We start from the raw sequence: 23,551 nt of genomic DNA, 5'->3' as shown, positions 1-23,551 counted from the left end.
CTGTTGGGAGCCATTAGTGCAGGCACAGCCTGTGTGGAGCAGTTAAACTGAACTCCAGCAAAATCCAGATGCACAGCAGCTGGCCTTTGGGCTTGTACAGCTCCTAAACTCTCCATTTAAAATTCCTGTTGTTGAGAAGGAGGAGAAGTTGTTGGTTGCTGTGCTCCTTCCAGTGTGAGAATTCTTTCAATCCTCTCATCCATCGCAGAGCAAACTGGAGAGTCTTGTTTTGCAAAAATGAGTGAAAGCTTGATTTAGATAATCCCAGATGGGTACCCATGTTAGTATGTAGCAGCAGAATAAAACATAAATCCAACAGCACCTTAGAGACTAACAGAATTTATTTCGCCATCTTTTCTGAGTCAGAGCTGACTTCAGATACATGAAGTGTACATGCATTATGCTGATGCACTTATACTGACAACAACAGAAAGGCAGGGTGTTATAAAAGGAGGATGCTTATTTATTTATTTATTTATTCGGGATTTATATCCCGCCCTTCCCACGAATTTTAACTTTTTAAAAAGTTTGAATCAAAAGAGTTATCTGAATGAATTATTTTGAGTGAACTGATGACTTCCTTGACTGGGTCTTGTTTTCAGCTGCCCCCCCCCCTTGTAACATCTCCCCTTCCCTGTTGTCTGCATCTTTGAGTATGACTATGCCTGCCTAATATACTTCATGCATCCGATGAAGTCAGATTCCTAATAGTGTGTGCTGGGGTGAATTCTGTAAATTTCTAAAGTGCCATTGGACCTCTGTTTTATTTAGTCCAGGGGTGGCCAAAATTGCTTAATGTAAGAGTCACATAGAATAAATGTCAGATGTTTGAGAGAAGGAAGGAAGGAAGGAAAATAGATTGGGGGAGAGGGAGGGAAAAGAAAGCAACTTTAAATACATTCTCCAAGCTGCTGGGAGATGTGATTTAAAGAGACAAACCCAGGGGCTTCAAGAGCCACACAATATGTATGAAAGAGCCACGTGTAGCTCTTGAGCTGCAGTTTGGCTAGCCCTGTTTAGTCTGATCTATGGCTTAACTGCTATGCCTTTTCCCAGTGCTTTCATTTAGTACCTAGGAAGGAACTCTGAAATGGAGCAGAATGGCAGTTCTGCTGGATGTGAGCTGTGGGATTTCCCTTGTCTCCACATGTCTCCAGTCCCCTGGCTTGAAGCCTATTTCAAATCTGGGGCTCCAGCCCAAGAGCTAATTTCATCTCTCATGCAGAAGCAATGGATACTGTCTAGCCTGGGGTTAACTATCCATTGCTGTCCTTGCTGGTTTGTCTCCTGACTGCTCTTGCCGTTGAGCTTGAAAGGAAAGAAGCCTTTGACTCTGGTCCAGAAAAGGCTCGCAATACTGCAGGACATTTTGAGATGGGCGCCCACAGAGTTTGCTGTGTTCCCTTTGCTCCCAAATTTATTTGATATCGTTTTAATTCTGAGCGGAATTAGAGCAGTGAAGGGGGTTGCTATGGCAACTGTTTCCTTGTGCCTTTGGTCTGACTCATTTCAGACAATTACTCTCATGCTGCAGGATTCACAGATGTGATAGAGGAAGAGTCATGTGCTGGGCTTTCAACTTTTCACTTTTAATTTCCTCTTTCCTTTCACTGGTATTAACTCCTGCATTGCCTCAACTCTGTCGAAACGTATACGTAGATGCGTTTCTGCTAAGCAGGGGGTGGCTTCATCAGTGTAAGTGGGCAGGGTGAGGATGCACACATGATGATAATTAGTGTATTGGGCCCCTGATATATTTGAGGGCCTGGATATATGCACCAGTCTTCAATCTTAGAACTAGTGATGGTTCTATAGATAATGGATTTGTATGTAAACATGACAATTGCATGAGTGCATGAGATGTTTCTGTGCATGTAAGCGATGCTTGTGTTATCTTATACGTAAATCTGTGTATGTTGATGGGAATTAGGATAGGTTTTGAGTGCATGTGTGTGCTTGTAGGGAGTAAAAATTGCATCCAAGCCACAGGACAGAGAATTTTTGTCAGCTGGTGGTTTTTGTCTTAAGGTTTTCTAAGGTGTGAAATGGTCTGAGGACGTCATGCTATAGCCTTCCAGAAGCAACAGAGGTGAAGGTAATCCATAATCTGGATTGGAGAGGTCTGGGACCCCATGTAATATAACGAATATTTTAAAGGAATGTCTGATATGTAGGCTGAGATTGTAAACTGGGCTTTCTTTTGCATTGTGCTTTATTCATTGCAGTTCATTGCAACACATTCATTGCAGATACCACGGACTTTGCTGTGGAGTGTGTTCCTATGTGCCTAGATGTTTTTGGTTCACTGAAAGACGCTGAGTAAAAATGCCTAGTGGTGGAGGAATGTTCTTCACACTAGGGGGCTGTCCTGAGGACAGGGAGAAAAAAAAACACAGTGAAAACAGGAACATGGCTTAGGATCTGAGCCATAATCTTATTATGACAGTGAGCATCTGACTATTAACATGTTTTGTGGCTTTATTTGCAAGGCTGAATGCATAGGGATCTGTGTCAAGGGTGTGAGAGAATCCAAAGTCAAATGCCTCCCTGGCTTATGGGATGTTTTGATGAGGCTGGTAGATATGTGGCTGGAAAAAATTATAACCATTAGTTTTCCAGAATCCAAAGGGCAAAAGGCAAGTCATATCCTGTGCTCAGAGTCCATATTGTTTTGTGTATTGAAGCCTGCCCTAAAGCTTGGGTGGCACTGTGATGCCCATATATCACAGGAAAGATTATTTGCTTGGTGACAAAATACTGCACTTGGGCACTAATTAGAACAGTGAGTCAGAGAATACAGACTGTATGTTCTGAGAGGGTTGTCTGAACACTGCATAGTTTTGCACATATGTTTGAGTGGAAAGGATGTGGACGCAATCAATAGAGATAATGTGCACATTTCAGTGAACTTGCATATTTCATTGTGTATGAAGGAGCACTGTAGTCTTGTCAACAAGTATAAGATCTTCAAAGAGCAAATATTTTTGCAGAAGGTTTTTTGGATAGAGGTTTACGAGATTATGCATGGTATAGAGAAGGCAGAAAAAGAAGTACTTTTCTCCCTTTCTCACAATACAAGAACTCATGGGTACTCAATGAAATTGCTGAGCAGTAGGGTTGGAATGGATTAAAGGAAGTACTTCTCCCCCAAAGGGTGATTAACCCATGGAATTCACAGCCACAGGAGATGGTGGCAGCTACAAGCATGGAGAGCTTCAAGAGGGGATTGGATAAACATATGGAGCAGAGGTCCATCAGTGGCTATTAGCCACAAGGTATAGATGGAACTCTCTGTCTGAGTCAAGTGATGCTCTGTATTCTTGGTGCTTGGGGGGCAACAGTGGGAGAACTTCTAGTGTGCTGGCCCCACTGGTGGACCTCCTGATGGCGCCTGGTTTTTTGGCAACTGTGTGACAGTGTTGGACTGGATGGTCCATTGACCTGATCCAACATGGCATCTCTTATGTTCTTAAGTCAGAAGGCAGGTCTTTGATCATATCTTGAGCAGCTGTGACTGAAAATACTGTTTACGCATGCAGTAGAAGCTAAAATCCCATTTTAAAATTCCTGTGCAGTGTTGGTGGTGTGGTGGTGAATGACATGCATGTGCTGTGTCATGTGCTCTGCAACTCACAAACTACATATGTGTTTGTGTGTGAATTCATGAGGTGCACAGGAGGACATGCTGTCAATGCTTTAAAACTGCATCAGAAAGAGAGAGGAGGGCAGTTCTTGCAATCAAAAGGTATGACGCTACCTAAACTTTAAACACAGGTGAATATAAAGAGTTAAATCATTGGTCCTAGCAGCCTGATACTATTTACTCCAAGTGGCAGCAGCTCTCCGAGGATTCTGTTAAAGGAGAGATCTTTCCTGCTCCTGCTCCATAAGATTCTTTTGAGGTGCTGAGAATTTAACCTGGGACCTGACACTCCCTAGAGGGCTATGGACTAGACAACAGAAGTGGCATATCTTATGGTGTAGAGCGCATACAATTCACACAGTGTAAAGTCTGGTGGAAGCTCCAGAATCTATAATAATAATTCCTATATGGTGGTGGCCAAATGAATCTCTCCCATTGGCTTATGGGTGCATTCTATGCTCTCAACAAATAATTGGCACATCACAGCTCACTCAGTATCTCTGGCCTCCCATTGACTGACTCCCCTGCCCCTGCCCACTGCAGGCTCAGAAATGTTGAACAAATCACAAAAACAGTCTTACCTCAGAGAAAGACACATCTCCAACTCTTCACTGTGTCCAATCTGTTAACTGGCTTCATGAAATGCAAGCAAAAGACCTCTGCCACCCCATCCCAGCACATGCAGCCTCCAAAGGCTGCAGAAATAACCACCGCTGCTGTAATGTGACTAGGCAGCAGGGCCTGGCCCCTCTGGGAGCATTTTCTCACAGGCCATGGCTCTTTCCTGTCACTCCCTCTCTCCCTTCTCCCCTCAGCCTCGCCTCTAGCCAGAGGCTGTTGCTAAGCAACCAACTTCTTTCAGTAAAGGGAGGTGCCTCAGGTGAATAGAATGGCATACAGTTCACCCTCCAAAGCAGTTATTTTCTCTAGGATGGGGAAACAGATCTGTTGTCTGGAGTTCAGTTGTGATCACAGGAGATCTTCGGGCTCCACCTGGAGGTTGGCTACTCTAGGCCTAACAACACCCTCTGGGTGAGTTGATGCCACCTGACTAGCATGACTTAACTATGTCTGGCTGTTTGTTCCTGTTCAGCAGAAACCCTCCTAGAACACCCAGTGTAATTTAGCAGTTGCCAACGCCAGTTTTGGAAATTCCTGGGTATTTGAGGGGTGAAGCCTGGAGAGGGTAGGTATGAGGAGAGCTGGGACCTCAAACAGGTACAATGCCATGGACCGCACTCTCCAAACCAACCATTTCCTCCTGGAGACCATTGTTGCCAATCTCCAGGTGAGGGCTGGAGATCACTCAGAATTATAACTACTCTCCAGATGGCAGAGATCAGCTCCCTGGGAGGTAGGGGGGAGTGAATCCCTTCACTTGGGTGGGTGGGTAGAAAGCAAGTGTGGGGGGCACTCACCCAGATCCTCTTTCTGGAGCCCGTTGTATTTTCCTCCACAATAGGCCTTATTCCTAGTTTGCAAGTTTCTGGCTCCTCAGATTCTACTACTGCAATCCATGACTCTGAGGGTTTGTGAAAGGGAGATGGGGGAGACTGGAGCAGTTGGAGCTCTGACTGTTCCCAAAACAGAACATGCCTGTGCCAAGCTTCCTTCTGGTATGTGTTTCCCTGTCTGTGCTTTAGCTGTAAGGAAGCTGTTCAAGTCTTTCATATTAAGGCTCAGAGAGCACACTTTCAATTCATAATCCAATGCATGTTGCTTTCCTCACACGCTTCATATCTTCAGTTCACAATACCCTTAAAGGCTAACTCGTTTAGATCCAAACTGGAATCTAAATTTGGAGCCCACCAAAGGCTCCAACCGTGTCTCTCTTTCAAATGACCTGGATTTTTGTCAAGCAGAAGAATGGCAGAAGAGCCCCTGCTTGTGGAGGAGAGCTCCCCTTTCAGCAGGCAGATGGAATGTGGGGGTTGGAATCATCTGCGACAGTTGAAAAGTGACAGTTGAGAAGATCAGAGAAAGGAATATCTGAAGAGCAGCTGTTCATGGGGAGGCGAGAGAGAGAGATTACAATGATGAAAGAAAGTGCGGAAGAAAGGAATAGCCCCATACCCTCGAAATGAGAGTTCTTAAAGAGTAATGTACACAGTATTCTATAGTTATTTCAGAGCACAGGGACAGTCTGTGTAAATATCTTTCATTGCATATTGGAAAAGGGCTTGTGTGATATAATATTTCAGAGAGTGGGAGCAGTGCAGCATGGACAGATATACAGAATGAGGTTGTTAGCCGCCCTTAGCCTGCTCCGGCGGGGAGGGCGGGATATAAATACAATAAATAAATAAATAAGTTGCAAAGCCTGCACACATCCATCCCTGCGGTCATGTGAGCAGTTGCACCCATTAAATTGGTGGTGTCTGCCCAGCACATGGCTAGTTTGCAGCACGTTAGTGAATTGCCAGTTCAGCAAGTGACACATGCAAACAGGGCTAAACATTGCCTAGCACAAAGCCAGCATGAATGTAATATTACATTTTTAACCCACCCTTCTTCCCAGGGTGGCTTACATGGCCCCCCCCCTCACCTATTTAATACTTGCAGCAGACCTCCGGGGTAAACTGAGCAGAAAGCAGCTGACCCAAACTCATCCACTGAGTTTGATGGTAAACAGGGATTTTAATCCAAGGCTGTTTCCTCATAAAGACAATTCTTCTTGTAGCTTTAGTTATATTTGCAGCATTTTGTTTTTTGCTTTTGCAGCATTTGCAGTGGTAAAGAAGTATCCACCTGGACTTTCCCCTACAATTTCATTGCCTCGGTCCTGTAACTGCCATTCCCTACCCTCCACTCCCACTGGGGAGCTTTTTTCAGACAAAAAAAATTAATAGCTTAATTGCTATAGCATTATAAGAATCTATTGCTTGCAACAATGAATTAGTTCCCAGTTTACAAGCTGGAAATTAGCAACTTGTTGCAAAAGATCATTATGATGCTATAGCTCTTCTCGCCCAAACATCTTGGATTTGTGGAAGACCGTTGTTGTTGTCGTCGTCGTCATCATCATCATCATCGAATTTGGGATACAGCCCTATAAGCTGATAGAGCACAGGCTTATCTGGCAGTAGGGAACCGTGGGAAAAACTTTGTCCTGGTTGAATATCTTTATGCCTTAGACTCTCCCAAATATCACAGAGCCTTCACCTTTGCCCACTTTAATGTTCTACCTTCAGCTCTTCTGGTAAGTAGGTAGGAAGATACTTGTGTATCCCTTATACTCAACATATTTGTCTTTGCCAAATTGAACACAATTGAAATTGCTAAACATGTCCTATTGTACTGTTTATTTTAGAAGGACATTTGAACTTTATACATCACCCCAATGTTATCCAAATCTCCAGGCAGATCTGACAAATATTCCATGTCCCTTCTGCTGTTAGATCATTCAAATGAAACAACACCTAAGGCAGCTAAATTCTGTGCCTTCACCTGCTTAATAAGAAAGCATTTGGTTAAGTCTTTTTTAATAACTATGCATGTGTCACAGAAGTTAGATTAATAAGGCTACAAATTTTTACAGTATGTATATATTTTCTTTTATGTGTTGTCGACTACATTTTTGTTGGCTGATCGAGGATTGTAATAATAAAATTGATAAATTGATTGCTATAGCCAGGGGAGCGGGGGGAATGGCCACTGCAGGGACTAAGTTAAAAGAAATGGCACCAGTGTGGTCAAGACCTGAAAAAATGACATCCAAGGTGTTTTGACTGTGATTTTTCCAAAGAGATCGTATCACACCACATCTCAGCAAAGCACAGGAAATGCAGGAACAGGATGCGTAGAGGACGATGTTATATGGATGCTGCCAAAAACGGTGCATCAGTAAGGAAGCCAAAGCTGAACAAAACATCCCTATGGAAACAGCTTAGGTCTCCCTAGTGTAAGATCTACCGTCATATATTACAACTACACTACAACAGCTGTGAAGAGCGAGTGTTCACAGAACTGTGTTGGTTTGGAATGGAGTGAGGGGTATAATCTGGATTCAGTGTAAAACAGGGTCTGGGGGCTTACAGTTTTATACATTCCCTTAATTGTTAGCATCTTTTTCTAATAGTTAATTCAGGCCAGTGAAAGCAACCGTGGCGAAATTCAACCACCAACAGATAAGATAGGAGTCTCCCAGTTTGCCTGACTTCCCTCTCTTGCTCTCCTTTCTCCCTCCCTTCCTTTTTTATTTTATTTTTTTAATTGGATTTATATCCCATCCTCCACTCTGAAGAGTCTCAGAGCGGCTCACAATCTCTTTTACCATCCTCCCCCACAACAGACACCCTGTGAGGTGGGTGGGGCTGGAGAGGGCTCTCACAGCAGCTGCCCTTTCAAGGGCAACCTCTGCCAGAGCTATGGCTGACCCAAGGCCATGCTAGCAGGTGCAAGTGGAGGAGTGGGGAATCAAACCCGGTTCTCCCAGATAAGAGTCCGCACACTTAACCACTACACCAAATTGGCTCTCCTTCTGCCTTCCTTTTCTGCTTTGTTGTCACCAAACAATGGGCACATCCACAAACCAATTGCCCCTTTCATCACACCCCCTCCAGCCTAGAAATAGCAGCTCTCCAGCAGCCCTGGCCCCACTCAATGCACAGCAGCCAAGAAGGTCTGAGCGCCTGCTCCGGCTGCAACGCCACTGAGGATGTTCTCCGCAGCTGAGAACGAAACGTCTGGAAGGAAAACTTTCTCCAGTAGAACACGGCACTTGATCCCGAAAGATTCTACAAACCCTAATGACTGCATGAAGTTGTTTACCAGTTTCCAAATGGCAACTTATAAAGCTGCCATTTTGCAATGTCTACTTTATGCTTGTTTGTTTGCCTCCTCTTGTTTATTTTTAAGATTTTTCTTCACACCTTGGGGTATCAGGTTTCTAAAACATAGGGTTGCCAATCTCCAGGTGTGGGCAAGGGATCCCCCAGTTTGGAGCCCCTCCCCCCGCTTCAGGGTCATCAGAAAGCAGGGGGAGGGGAGGAGAGGGAAATGTCTCCTGGACACTCATTAATTCCCTATGGAGACCAATTGGAGATTGGATAATTGATCTGTGGATATCTGGGGCTCTGGGGAGGCTGTTGAGGCAGAGGCACCAAATTTGCAGCATAGCATCCAACACCTCTCCTCAAAAGACCTTCCAAGTTTCAAAAAGATTGGATCAAGGTATCCAATTCTATAAGCCCCAAAAGAAGGTGCCCCTGTCCTTCATTATTTCCAATGGAAGGATGTAAAAGGTGTGTGGTCTCTTTAAATGTGATGGCCAGAACTCCCTTTGGAGTTCAGTTATGCTTGTCACAATCTTTCTCCTGGATCCAACCCCAAAGTCCCCAGATATTTTTTGAGTTGGACTTGGCAACCTGGTAACCCACCTTGTTCAGATTTGTTTTTATCTGCTCAGTGGGACCATCATGAGAATTAGATATGTGACAAGGGAGAGCCTGCCAGACTGATGGAGTAGGATGGAATCCAATCCTCCCCCCTTCCACCTTCACTTGCTTGCAGAACCCAGGCATAGTGGCTGCCCATACAAGCCAGAGTGGAGAGATCTGCCTATTTTTAACTGAAGGTAGTGTTCTTTTAGTGTTAGGCCGACTTGGAATATTCAGATGCAGAATTCACCAGGACATGATTTAATCCATATTTAAAATTGTCTTCCCTGCGGTTCCTGTGATTCCGTTGTGCATACGTCCCCTAAGAATTCAAGAACTTCTTGTGCCCTTGGGCTTCTTTGTTGGAGATTTGTACAGAAGTAGGCATGGGTTGTTTTCACAGATTACATTTAAAACATGAGGTGTTTAGGAAAATACATTCTTTATTATTCTTCTAAAACAACAAGCCAGAAATATAATATACCTTCAGTTGTTTTTTTTAAAAATCTCATTGCTCTCCCTTAAACTCTAATATACCTAACAGAAAGAAAACAAAAAGATTGCACGTGCCATCTGTCCTCCCCTCCAACCAGCTGTGCCTACCTCTTTTTCCCTGGGTCGCCCTGACTGAGCCAAGCACATTTTCCTTGGTTGCAACTTTAACCCATTGAGCTAAGAGTGCATCTCTCCTGTCTGCATACACTTTTATTGATGGAATTCGATTCTAATTCATTATGGCTTTGTTAGGGGAGCCTCTCCTTGCTGGCTGTGTCTGATAGCTGAAAAAAGTCGATTGCCTGGAGCACAATAAGGGATATTTAACAGTTGTAGATATTTTTGTTTAAATTCCATGCATGTACATTTTGTGCAGTGATGTCACGAGCACATGTATTATGAATGTTCACATTGCAGCATTTTTATGCTTCTAATAATCTTCCAGTCTTTTTTGATTGGGATAGAGCAAGCCTATGAGGAGAACCGGGCTGTTTTGCTTTTAGTGATGGTTCTCATGCATATGTTTTCAAGATCTCATCTGCTTATACAGAGAAACAAGCTTTGGGGCAGTTATTGAAATTGAAGCATTAGATAGTTAAGGACTTAAGGACTGTGTTCCATATTATATCGTACAACAACCAGGTTCACAAGTGTAATCCAGTGCAATCCTAAACAGAGCTGCACCCTTCTCATTCCATTGAAGCCAATGGGCATAGAAGGGTGTAATTCTTCTTAGGACATAGCAGTCAGCCACATTAACAGGAACTGGGAGGGACGGTGGCTCAGTGCTAGAGCATCTGCTTGGTAAGCAGAAGGTCCCAGGTTCAATTCATGGCATCTCCAACTAAAAAGGGTCCAGGCAAATAGGTATGAAGAACCTCATCTTGAGACCCTGGAGAGCCGCTGCCAGTCTGAGTAAACAATACTGACTTTGATGGACCAAGGATCTGACTCAGTAGAAGGCAGCTTCATATGTTCATATGTTCAACTGGGAAGTCCTTTGGTGAAAACATTCCATGGACTTGTAGAGACAAATTCTTGCATGGGCAGCCTATAATCAAACTCCTGAATAATCTCCTTAACATTTACACAGCCATGCATCTCTGGTAGTATTTTGATCCTATACATGGAATATTCAGCACAGCCATGCAAGCTGATCTCTATCGTGCTGAAGTATATTGATTCTGCTGAGAAGCACTGTTGGTAAGTTATATATTTGCCCAGTTTCACTTGAACAGTAATTCTGAAATGTTTTTAATGATGAACCTCTTTTCAAATATAATAACTAATATGAATTCAGTAAATCCAGACTTTTCTTTTGATCTCCTGAAATCCATAGCTACGACATCTGCTACTGTCAGCAGGACAGTCTAAATCCCAGTTTTCTCAACATGAAGAGCTTGGTCTACTTTACATGGCTAAAAGATGATGAAATGCAAGATTTTCCCCTCCCTTACTTTGATGTTTTTTATACATTTGGGGAGCCCTAGAAGTTCCAGGATCATTGTTAAAAATGCTTATCACTTCATCACAGCTGTGGGCAAAGTTTCTCAGTAAGACAGTACATCTTCCATGTTGGTTTATTGCACTCTCCTGTCACTCAACAGTTTCTTACTCTATTTAGCCCATTGTATTCTCAATCTACACCAGTTTCTTTGGAACCAACCAGTCTCCAACTATCATGATTACCACTGTTCCGTTTTTCTCAACCAACTTCCCTCCCCCTTCACTTACTTCCCATTTTCACAGTAGAATTTTAGGTGTGGAAGTATCAGGGCCAATCCTGTGCCATATCAGTGAAAAACCAGAATGAAGTTTGAGGTTGTAATTAAACTCACAACACCATAGGGGTAGGGGGTGGAAAATGTCATTGGCAAGGAAAGGAAATCTATTCAGGGTGGGATTAGGAGATGGGAAGGGGAGGAGGATTTTTTCTTCGTCTTCTGATTTTTACGCCCCAGACCTTCTGATCCCCTAAACACGCATCATACACCATTTACTTTGTGCAATCGTTTCATTATTTCTTGCAAGTAAAATAGAGATCTATAAATACAACAGCTCTAACATTTAAGTCCCATTTCAAGTATGATTGTGCTGTCCAATATCTTACGGAGGTAAGTTCCTTTGGGAAGATTATAGAGATAGTAAGGTTGGAATTTTATATCCGGTAGGCAGAGTGCTAGTGGTGGTTTGCTGAGTATACGTAGTAATAGGAAGCAACACACACATACTCGCCAGAGTTTTTAATAATCCAGTTTTGCCCATCAGTCTGGGATAAAGCTGGAGTAGCGTTGGCTGAATTGGAGGAACTATGATATATGCCTGGTGCATAGTCCGTCCTCCATTTTTGGAATTTGTCCCTTGCCTTGGTAGCTGTGTTTGTGCATGTAATGTTGAAACGCCTGCCAGATGCCTTTTCCCCACTGGCCTCCCTAAGTGCTCCATGGAAATTTGTTTCTGCCGCGGCATCTGTATAGGAAGAGTATTCCATCCCTTCGGATGTGATAGTTCTTTGCTAGTAGAACAGAGGGAGATGGAATTGCTGCTACTAGATGTAATCTTGAGTCCTTCACAGTGCTCCTTTTCTGTGACAAGGGATTTGAAGGTGTGGTGGAATTAAAGGAAAGCGAGCATTGTTTCCATTCAGAATTTCGGCAGATAAAGAAAAGATCAACTGAAAGGCATCGAAATGCAACAGAAGAAGGAAGAACTCGGATGACCTGATCTGTGCCCAGCTAAGGGGATCACTGGGTTCTGCTCCTGAGTTGCTGGCGAGGTCCCTAAGAATCTGGGCCAGCTGCCAAGTTGTTTCATGACTGCAAGGATCACAGTATCCACAAAAACTGCGGCTGCACGACCTCTTGTGTCATCTTCCTATCCCAGGAATACCCGCTGTGACGGGCTAGAGCAGGTTACCATGGCAATATGTGCTCTCCCCTGGAGACAGCACTTTATCCCACTTTCCTTGATATAAAATGAGTCCTTATGTTGGTTCCCCTCCTCCCTTCAGTTTTCAAAAAAGATGATGCTACTGTGAGGTGCTGCACGGCTTAAAAACCAGATTGGGGAAAGGTAGTTTGTGACAATTCATATGGAGGGGGCAGGTTGCACACATGTGTTTCTGTGTTGGAGTTTCATATGCATGGATGCTACTTAACATTTTAATGCTATGACTCTTAATTTTAGTAGGAACCTTGGCTAGTTGCTCCACATACACATATGGGCACAAGTGATGCTTACATAAAGAGGGTGGTTGTAGCAGTAGCCAATCAACAGATTTCTGAACTGTGGCTCCTTTCCCCTACTTTTTACATGGAGTTCTTTGCTATCTCCTTCATGACTCTGCATCATTTCCTTCAGTCTTCCCTATCTGAGCCATGCTCCATTGCATTATTCCCACATAGCTGCAATAGTGATTGTGGCCTCTGGTTTGTCTGATTTTGTTACAACTGCACCCATGCCCTGCCTCCTCCCATGTCCGAAAATACTTTTAAGGAGATCAGACAGGCTGTTGTTCTCTTAAATCCCTCCTGGAGACCCACTTTTGCCACAAAGACTGTAAGAGCCTTTCAAATTAATTCTCTAATATCTCGGGGGGGGGGGGGGGGGAACACCAGCATTTCCCCCATTCTGAGGTGGCACATTCAGAAAGTAACTGCCCTTTTAGTAATGGTGACCCATCCACCCTCTCCTTTGCATCCTTTCTTTTTCAAATGCTTTTAAGACTCTTCCTTGCGGAGACTGTAAACCATCATCCATATCAGGAGGCAGCTTGCACATTTTTTAGTTTGCTACAAATAGTAACGTACAGATGGTATGCAAAGAAATGGAGGTGTGTAGAAGCATATGTTTGTGTATATGCATGCAGTGATCAGCTGGTGTAAGTAGGTTTGTTTGTCCGCACCCTTAATTATGCAAGGTAGAGTACATGACGGAGTGAGTGTAGGCAACATGCCTTCAATCTAAGGGATATTTATCATGTTCCCATTGTTAAAAGCAGGGAGGTCAAGTTCTCTGTGCTTCTAGTGTGCTCAGAGCTGGCCTTGAGTAGTTGTGAAGTGGCTTTCTTGTACAGATGACAGGGAAGAGTAGATGATTGTGTAGTGAAGTTGTTAACCCCACCTGTGAAGTTTAGACACAATCACAGGTGTCATCAGTGTGCCTTTGGCTATTCATTCTGTTTGCAAAAGCTTCTCTGAAGCTATGGGCATGTGCAAAGTGCTAAGGTAGTGAAGGAAAGAGGGCAGGGGAAAGGGCCAGGTTGGCTTGGATTCCCTATGTGTGAACATCGGTGTAGAGTTTTGCGCAAAGAGGAGAAATGATTATTAGCACTTGAGGTCTGACTACAGTTTATTTGCTTGGAAGTACATGAGGGCAGAGGGAAGGAGGGGAACTGAAGTCGGAGGCGGCTGGCCTGAACTCAGACGTGTGTTTGACTAATTTGGTGAATGAAAACAGCTGCACAGTACATTGGTATGTCTGAAAAGAATATGTGAGGGCTCAAGACTCTCCTGCGTCCTGTTTCCTTCTCTCCCTGGTTTTCCGAGAAAGATTCACGCCACTGAAGAGATCTGCTTTTGTTCCTCGTGCTCACCTTCCGTGTCTCCCATTAATGGCTGCCTCTTTTTCAGTTCCCGGTGGTACTTAGCCATGAGAGATGCATAGATGCAGCCGTATGCTGCTGCCACTACCATCATGATGCACACAATGCCGCAAACCACCCCAGCTATGATGACTGTGCCAATTGCCCTGCGCACACTGACGGGCCTGTATCTTTGTTTCTGGGGGCAACCCACTGTGGGCTCCTCATCTGCTTCCAGGCTTGTTTTAGCCTTGGCAGCCGTCGTGCTTCCTTTGCTGCAAGGAGGGCCAACATTGTCCAGAACCGTAGAGCTGTTCTCATCCTCCAGCTGGGAACAGTAGTTAAACATCTCCATGGGCACCATGCGCATATCCTTCCCCCGCAGCTCCTTAGGCAGGGTACAGGCCAGCTGGTCTATCTTTCCTCCTAATGCCACGGGACAAAAAAGAAGAAAAGGTGGGGTTAGTACAATCTTGTGGGGTGAAACAACATCATGTTTGGTGCAATGATTTATTCCAGTACAGTTGTTACACCTGAACACTTTAATCTATCAGGGCTGTCTCCCTTTCTTCAGCTAAGAAATTAGACTTGATGTATCAGGAACTACAAAATTATGGAATGAATCGCTATTAACAGTGGGGGGGAAACTGCCATTAGCCTGAAGGGATTCAGCCAAGCTTTCCCTTATTGCTTCCAAAGTATTTGGGACAATTGTACCAGCTCTTCTGGAATAACTAGACCCCCTTGAATCCTTACAAGCAGATGTGATAATCTGGGATCAGAGGAGGGTCCCCTGAGACTTAACTCCCAGACTGGTACGATTATGGAGAGACAGAGTATAATTTATTTGAAAGCATTGGAGGCATTTAGGTAGGTGGCTGAGGGCTTAAGGGTGACGTGTGACGGAGTCTAAAGTTAGGAGAGAGCTGTTTGGGAGAATATACCTCTGGACCTGGACCAAGGACTGACAGCTGAGCCAATTTCCTAATGCTGTTTCCCTGGCCCTCTTACTACTAGTGGTGTGAACATTTTCAAGGGCACAGAAATTCTAGCCTCTGCAGCTAGCAGAAGGTGGGACTTGTAGCTGGATAGGGGTGCCAAAATTATTTGTGGCTAGATAAGAATCTTCAGCATCTTTCTTCCCCGGCAGATCACTCTTGTCCTCTTGTTGTTTCAGCATAATACAAGAATGTTGTAGAAATTATGGTTGATTGGAATTTCTGCTTATTTTTCAGTAGTGATACTTTAAAAATGAAGATTTTTTTTGCCCCCAAAACAGGGCAATGTAAAAAAAAAAACCCATAAATACAGAGCATGAACATTGTTTAAAATGTAACTTGGGCCAAATAGTATTGCCGCAAAGACAGTTTTGCTGAAGTTCTGCTGGCGGCCAGTAGCAGTTGGTAATATAAATGTTTAACATTTCCCATACAATAATATCAAAGCATGTTGTCAATTAATTAACTCAGAGGTTGCCAGTGAACAAATTGCAACTGTTGAGATACATGCAACTGAGACAGTTTTATAAATGCGAAATCTTAGGTAAAGTAAATGTCCTGCAGGCCTACAGCTACCAGAAGTTCTGAGTTTACAGCTTTCATTTTTTTAAAAAGCAACTCTCTGACTTTTTCCATTGTGGGTGTATAAGGGAAAATGTGCAAGAAGTGTGTATTGAAATTGCTTAGGAAATAATGGGAGAGAAGAAACTTTAAGATAGTGAAGGCTGCGTCACTTCCCTTCCTGGCCAAATTCATTCTCATCTCCTTTGTCCCATAACTTTTCTCTCTGGGCCCTTTGCTTATTTCATGTTTGTTTCTGTTCTCTAGTATCCACAATGACAGATAAGACTACTGGAGAGAAAACTGAAATTAATATTATTTGAGGGTTGTATCCTCTGTTTGCAATAGGGAATTTGCCTTGGGAGTAGGTGGAGTTGTGGGAAGGACAGGAACTAGGGTTGCCAAGTCCAATTCAAGAAATATCTGGGGACTTTGGGGGTGGAGCCAGGAGACATTGGGGGTGGGGCCAGGAGCAAGGTTGTGACAAGCACAATTGAACTCCAAGAGAGTTCTGGCCATCACATTTCAAGGGATTGAACATCTTTTAAATGCCTTCCTTCCATAGGAAATAATGGAGGATAGGGGCACCTTCTTTCGGGGCTCATAGAATTGGACCCCCTTCTCCAATCTTTTTGAAACTTGGAAGGTATTTTGGGGAGAGGCACTAGATGCTATACTGAAAATGTGTTGCCTCTATCTCAAAAAACAGACCCCCAGAGCCCCCAATACCCACGGATCAATTCCCCATCATTCCCTATGGGAATCGTTCATGGCGGTGCATGATGGCTCTGGGGGTGGGGCTTCCCCCGCCGGCCAGCTGGCTGGGGGAGGGGGGAAGCCTGTAAAAACAGGGGATTGGGAAGCCTAACAGGAACAGAAAAATGAATGCCACATTTCACTCAGCTCACCTGTGTGAAAGAATGGGGGCCTCTGAGCTTGTGCTGAATGTGTTTTACTTAACTGTCAAACTCATCTCCTCATCTTTTCCATAATCTGAGACTAGGGCTAAATTGATAAGGGATAATGCTCACAAAGGTTTAAACTGCAGAACCTTTAACTACAGAACAAGTACTTCACTTCAGAAGGCCAAAAGGTTGAAGGAATATAATCAGGGCTTTTTGTGTAGTGGGAAAGTCTTACATATTAGGCTACACCCCCCTGATGTAGCCAATCCTCCAAGAACTTATAGGGTTCTTCTTACATGGCCTACTGTAAACTCTTGGAGGACTGGCTACATCAAGGTGGAGTAATATGCAAAGGAGTTCCTGCTACAAAAAAAGCACTGGATATAATATCCAAACAGTCTTAACCATCTGCTGCTTCCCACCACAGAAAAACAAGGATCTAAATAAATTGAAATCAGGAATAATCTTGCTATGGTTGCAAGCAGTCTGTCCATGTGCAGAGTGTTATTCCCTTATTGCATAGTAAACACACATACATACCAGCATGGAATTCTTGTGCAGGGGGTGAGTCACTTCCAGGCAGATGTAACTCTGGAAGTACTGATTACTTTCCATCTCCCCCATCCCGTGGTTTTCCCTGTTTTGAGTCGTAACCCCCTGCCTCAGCTGTATGTCCTGGCTGTGACATAGCTTATAAGAAGTACATAGACAAAATATATAAAGCTTGTTGTTTCAAGTTGACCCATTATAGCCCCCCCAAGGTTGCTTAGACTCAGGCTTAGGTCTCAGGACTCAAGTTTGGGTGCTCATTTTCAATACCTCATGGTGACCCGAGATCTAAGTTTTTGGGGTATGCTGGAATCTCAGAACTGTCAGTTAGCCCACACGCTTCATGTCTCCTTCTAAGATTTCTCTGCATGCCTGCTTGTGGTTACTACTGCATGTACAAATTGGAGATGGGAGCCAGCAACCTCACACTAACATCTCAGCCACATTTTACATTTAGCACGTAGTCAGTATTTGTTTTTTAATTTTTTTTAAACCTGATAAATAGCTCATCTTGCCATTGCGTGATTGTAACTGTTCTCATTAATGAATACAATGTGGTGTAATAACCAGCAGTTGTATGAAACTACTACCATTAGAACTGCTAGCCTCTACCCTGTGACATCACTGGTTCTTGTCCATGATATCATTGGCCTCATTCAATGAGCTTAAATTTTTGGGATGATGAGGACCTGCCAACCTGACATCAGGAAACCTTGCTACCAGGGCTTTTTTTGAGCAGGAACGCACAGGAACACAGTTCTGACTGGCTTGGCATCAGGGGGTGTGGCCTAATATGCAAATGACTTCCTGCTGGGCTTTTTCTACAAAAAAAACCCTTTGTGAAACAATGGTGATGTCAGGAGTATGACCTAATATGCAAATGAGTTCCTGCTGGACTTTTTTCGACAAAAAAACCCTCTGCTTGCTACCTTTCTCGGGAGTAAAGATATGTCCCTTCACCAGGGGTTATTTTGTAGACAAATAGGTGGCAGAGCGCATTAGCATAACTTATTAGCATATGCTGCCACCACCCCACAGCCAAAAGCAGCTCAATAGAACAAAGGAGAGCTGTGGGTGAGTGAGGCCTACTTGGGCTGGCTAGAGATCCAGCCAGCCCAAGCAGGCCTCGCTTGCCTAGGGCTCTCCTGGGCCATCCCCCCCACCCAGTCAAAAGGCCAGAAAGCCACACACCACCCAAAATCACATAAGAAGCAGAGAAAGGGTGGCATAAAGCTTCTCCAGGGGTTAATGAGGACATGGCAAAGCTCCTTTTAGCTGGCTGCCTGCCTGCTCTCCTAATCCAGGGGTTGTTAAGCAGCTGCACCTACTATTCAATGGACAAGGTAGATGGGGAGGAAGAGGGGGAACCCTCAAAAAGGTTCAGAAGCTGCTCTCCTGTGAGCACCTGCTGGATCTGAGGCCTGCCCTTTGCCATAACATTTCTGGCTTCAAACCTGGTGTCTTGACTGTGTTGAAGAAAATGTTAAATCCCCAGTGAATGAGTGGAGGCCAAAGTTTGCTTTGGGCATATTGCATGAGTCACGCTCAAATCTTAAGTGATCATAACCATATAATATAATCACTGGCTTTTCCCTTACTGTATTAGGTCTTCTAGAGCAGTAAAATCACCTTTATTCAGAAATATGTCTGAATTCTTCTTTCCCGTAGACACTATATGTTTCCTTGATCTTTCCCTCAGTGTGAAGATGTGTGACCAATGAGTTCATACTCCTCCTCTGGGGGTGGTGAATGACTGTTAGCAGCTGGTAACAGGACTTTGGGTTGGAAGCACCCTATCAGCCAAACCGCAGTGCACTGCTTTGTGCTTTGTAGCATAACACTGCAGGATTATAACTGAGAATAAGAATGATAGAATTATGAACAAGAATTAGAATTTAGGTCAGCCTGATTCATCCACCTTTTCTCTCTAGCTGCTTCTTTTAGCCCTCCCGAGCCTGCAAAAGTTAGCAATGAACAACCTTTGGTAGGGAGATATGGGCTCTCTCTCTTAGGTACCCACCTCGATAAGAGAACCATTCCATCCAATATTTGAAATCTCTCAGGTTGCAGTCACATTCCCAGGGGTTGTCTCCCACTTGCAACTGCTGCAAGCTAACTAATGGCTCAAAGGTCACCCTGTCCAAATTTTGCAGGCGGTTTGACCTGAGGGAGAGCCAGCGGAGAGAGGACAGATCATCGAAGATGCCAGAAGGGATTTGAGCAATGCCATTGATTGATAAGTCCAGTTGACGCAGAAGAGCGGTGTTCTGAAGAAGGTCTTTGTCCAAACTCCTGATGCTATTGTTCCTCAACTGTAGCTCAGTGAGGTTCACTAAGTCTCTGAAAGCATTTTCAGGAAGCTGGTCTAAGAAGTTGTTTGAAAGATCCAGTCTCCGGAGAGCAGATAGATTGGAAAAAGCTTGTCCTGGCAAGGTGCTTAGTTGGTTGTTGAGGAAAAGGAAGGTCCTGGTGTTTGTAGGAATGTCCACAGGGATGGATGAAAGGCCCAAACCACTACAGTCCACTTCCAGAGTACCGCTGTTGCATTTGCAGGAGGAGGGACAAATGGCAAGTGACTCTGCTGCACAGAATGAAAGCCAACAGGCAAGCACTACAGGAGAGAAAGGAAACATAGATTAAACCAGTGGATTCATGTAGACAGTGAGAAAAACTGGCCTCGTTTTTGGGGTGTTGAGCACCGTAGGTTATGTATAGCCAGGAAGATAGCCTGTCACACTTTCAGTTCTAGATTTATAGTTTACCTAATTGGCGAAGGTTCTAATTCTTTTAAATACCCCACAAAGGTGTAATAGGACTACACTGGTCCTCTTTGTAGTCAAGTGAAATCCTCATAGATACATCCTGGCACTTCCAGAAGGATTCTTGACCATGCAAGTTTTGTTTCACCCTTTCATCAGCTCGTGGGCTAAGGAATAAAGGAATAAACATCCTTATAGTGTTGTTGACAAGAAAGGTCAGCATATCCCAGAGGGCTTTGCTACTTGATGCCAGAGTGCTTTACTGTCAGAGGCACAATGAAGCAAAGCATTATGGGATCGGACGCAAGAATAGACAGTTCTTTCTTAATAATCAGTTTCCATACAGAGAAGTTTAATTAGATACATTTAGTAAACATGAAAGAACAAATTATCTATGCAGTGTGATTTCTTGAGAAAAAGGGGCCCAGCTGCTCTATTTGCATTTACATTTTACTTAGCATTTAGATTTCAAAAAACACAGTCACTACCTACAGGTCCCCGGAGCATGGATTTTGCAACTTGATAAAGGCAAGGAGGCAGTACAAGGCAGGACACAAGATTTTATTCTTCTGGCCTTTTTGCACAGCCTACTTTACTTTCTCCCCCATCTTTCATTTCTTTGTCTACTGTGCTGTTCTTCCCTTTCAGTGTGGTAGGGTCTGTTCTGTCCAGAAACAGATGGTGGGGACAGACCTCTAAACATCAACAGTGAAACTAACTACATCGATTCAAACCTGACAATGGATGTAAAAAAACATATACCAAATAGCTAACACTATAGGGGAAGGTCAAAAGAAGAGATAAGGCAGTCTGGTATTAACTGTAGCACTGTTTATTGAAAGTCAAAAAATAAGGGAAGCCAGGGAAGCCGGACTACAGTAGGCAGGGAAGACGGACTACAGTAGGCAGTAGTTTTGAAATATCTAGGCCACCCAAAAAAATGTCTTTCCTTGAGTTCCCTAGAATGGAATGTTCTTTCTGGGGATTCTGTGATTTCACTCAATCTTAATCAAAAAGCAAACAAGGGACGATCACATTCATGAAAGAAACATTCCTCCAGGGCTTTTTTTTTGTAGCAGGAACTCCTTTGCATATTAGGCCACACTTCCCTGATGCAGCCAATCTTCCTGGAGTTTACAGTAGGCCATGTACTAAAAGCCCTATAAGCTCTTGGAGGATTGGCTATATCAGTGGTGTGTGGCCTAATATGCAAAGGAGTTCCTGCTACAAAAAAAAGCCCTGCGAAACTGTGGAAAAATTAAGATTCAATCTAATTTCACCTTTTGAGCATACAAAATTAGATTGGTGTAAATTCCAAAGCCACTGAATCTGAATGTGGGATTGAATACCACTGCCTAACATGGCCACCCTTGGTCTCCAGTAAATCCTGCTTTTGCCCCCTGTTATTTTCTGTTTTTTGCCTCCACATTCACATTTCCAAATGAGTTTTGGTATTAGATTTGTGAGATAAAGTGGTGATGGTGGTGAACTCATGTAAAATTCTGAATAGAATCTAATTTGTAGGACAAGTTGTCTCTTCCCTGTTAAGTGGATTCCCTTCTGCAAAGGTGCTGATTAGTGCTCCTGCTTTCCTAACGTAAGTTATGGATCGGGTGGCATGGCCAAAATTAGAGAAGTCTGTACTTTCAGACCTCTCATTTGTCTTGTGTCACACAGCTGGGCCTAGCAGGGCCTTCTACTGGCTGCCACCACTCTGGTAAGGGTCTGTATGGAGGGCCCAGAGCACCCAACCACTCTTGTCTTCCTTATTAAGAAATATCTCTTAACTGTGACCAAGGAGACGTGAGGACCCAAGGAGTATAACAACAGTTTATTTACAGCGCTCAAATAATAAGTGGGTGACGAAGATTTAGTGCTAAAGGGAATATGAAAACAGTAAAGGTTGGTGCAAAGAAAACAAAAGCCCTGATGCGTTCAGCTATACAGTCCCTACTCTATAACCAACACTTACCCCTTGCCTTGGATGAGGGATCTTCCCCCCTCTGCAAGCTCTCTCTAGGCCACAGCCTGCCTCCAGCTCAGCCTTCCTGGAAAAGAGCACACCCTGCCTGTGCTTGGCTCTTTTATGTTCTTCTTCCAGGTCCCACCCCTCTCTGGGCCAGTTTCCCTCCAAAACCTTGCCACCCATTCAGAGAGAAAGAAGGGATCCTGGGAAATTTTGGCTTTTTTGTAACTCCTAGGCAAGCTTCTCTGGGCCGGCAGGCCTTACTAGGCCCAGGATCATGACCAACCACAGGTCAGGATCAGCAGCGCAGATGTTATAATGGATGTTTAGTACTCTGAAAACAGATCCTGTTGGCACGAGAGCAGACAGTCTGGCTGGAGGTATCTAATTCCACTCAAAGCAGAGATGTAGGATGGTGCTTGAAAAGAACAAGAGTGAAGGGAAGCTGGCATGAGTCACTCAGGTGATTCTGGTTTTGTGGTTGCTTGACAGAAGTACTATATTAATAATACAGTGATATCTGTGATGATGAGATAACATTTAGTGGAAAGGTGAGAATATGTCAGGAAAGGTTATACGGGTGACACTTTTCTTTATGTGTTTCATTGCTACCTTCTTTTCCGCTAGTCCCTATCCAGAGATACCACCATTAACAATGGCATGTCACCATGACCTCCAGGACTATGGGTGCAAGATGTACTCAGAATTTAATTTACACTGACTCCAATGTTGGCAGGGTGACCAAAAGAGTTTCATTCCTTATGTTACCAGAAAACATCAGTTTGGATATTATCAATTCTGCAAAAAACCATGATAAGGCCACAGAGTGGTTTTGGTAGGGATTTCAGATACACGATCTCAAAAGCCATTTTATTTGTGGCTGCTCAAGGGAGCAGCTGGATAGAATTTTGTTTTCATTCGATGAATAGCAGAAGCTAAACAATAGTCTACGTGAAATATTCAGCATACTGTATGCTCTTATGTCAAGAAAAGGTAATGTTACTTTGTGGGGTGTTCAGAACTCTAGTAAGATGATCCAGGAATATAAGATTAAGTCTGGGACTCGGTGGCATTTGGAATAAATAATTGATAACAGCAATCTAGGAGGCAAGGGTGTATAACAAAGGCGAGGTTCCTGGGCAAAAGGAAAGCATTCACTCAGCAAGTTCCATTGGCATCGTGCAGTCTGACCCCTGGTCTTACTTTTTGGTGAGAATCTATACCCCCTGCTCAGCTTTAGCTGCATGTATCCTCATTAATGTAAAGGGCCCTTTTCATAATGTACTGCAGAGATTGTCTGGTGGCTCATTGAAGTACATTTACCCTCCTTTTATTCCTACTGCTCCTGCTAGGGAGCCTCTGCATTTTTAGAAGAGTGAGCTGATACTCCAGCAGGGATTCAGCTTCATTGAGAAGAAAGCAAGATAAATTCATTTAGAAGCTGTAAATGGGACAGAAGACTGCGGGTAGGCATGCATTTTAACTCTGTGCACTTGTTCCACCACTATGCCTGATTACTTAACAATACTTTACCATCTTGGCCTAATCAATTTCACACAGCCAGAATCACCAAAAACAATAGCTTCAGGGATTCAACCCTCAATTCAGTATAGGTGGTGTTCCCAGTTGATACCATGTGGATGTTAGCCCCTTGGGCGTTTTTAACACTTGTGACTATCATTAGAGTATAGCACAGTAGAGTACCAGTTTTAATT

General features: G+C 43.7%; 2 protein-coding genes across 3 annotated transcripts in view; one reads left to right on the top strand and one right to left on the bottom strand.

Moving 5' to 3' along the window:
* Nucleotides 1-23,551, top strand: part of CACNA2D4 (calcium voltage-gated channel auxiliary subunit alpha2delta 4) — a 269,022-nt gene that overhangs the window by 158,046 nt on the left and 87,425 nt on the right. The window lies entirely within an intron of this gene.
* LRTM2 (leucine rich repeats and transmembrane domains 2) overlaps nt 13,849-23,551 on the bottom strand; it is a 42,971-nt gene continuing 33,268 nt past the window's right edge. For both annotated transcript variants that reach the window (XM_060245779.1, XM_060245778.1), the window contains exons 3-4: nt 19,132-19,722; nt 13,849-14,524 (exon numbers count right to left, since the gene is read on the bottom strand). In XM_060245779.1, the coding sequence (XP_060101762.1) occupies nt 14,070-14,524; nt 19,132-19,722 (1,046 nt within the window). In that variant the 3' untranslated portion in view covers nt 13,849-14,069. The remainder of the gene's footprint in view (nt 14,525-19,131; nt 19,723-23,551) is intronic.

Source organism: Heteronotia binoei, chromosome 8, assembly GCF_032191835.1.
Source record: "Heteronotia binoei isolate CCM8104 ecotype False Entrance Well chromosome 8, APGP_CSIRO_Hbin_v1, whole genome shotgun sequence".
NCBI lineage: Eukaryota > Metazoa > Chordata > Lepidosauria > Squamata > Gekkonidae > Heteronotia > Heteronotia binoei.
The sequence above is the reverse complement of the archived record's forward strand: the minus strand, read 5'-3'. Positions and strand labels throughout refer to the sequence as shown.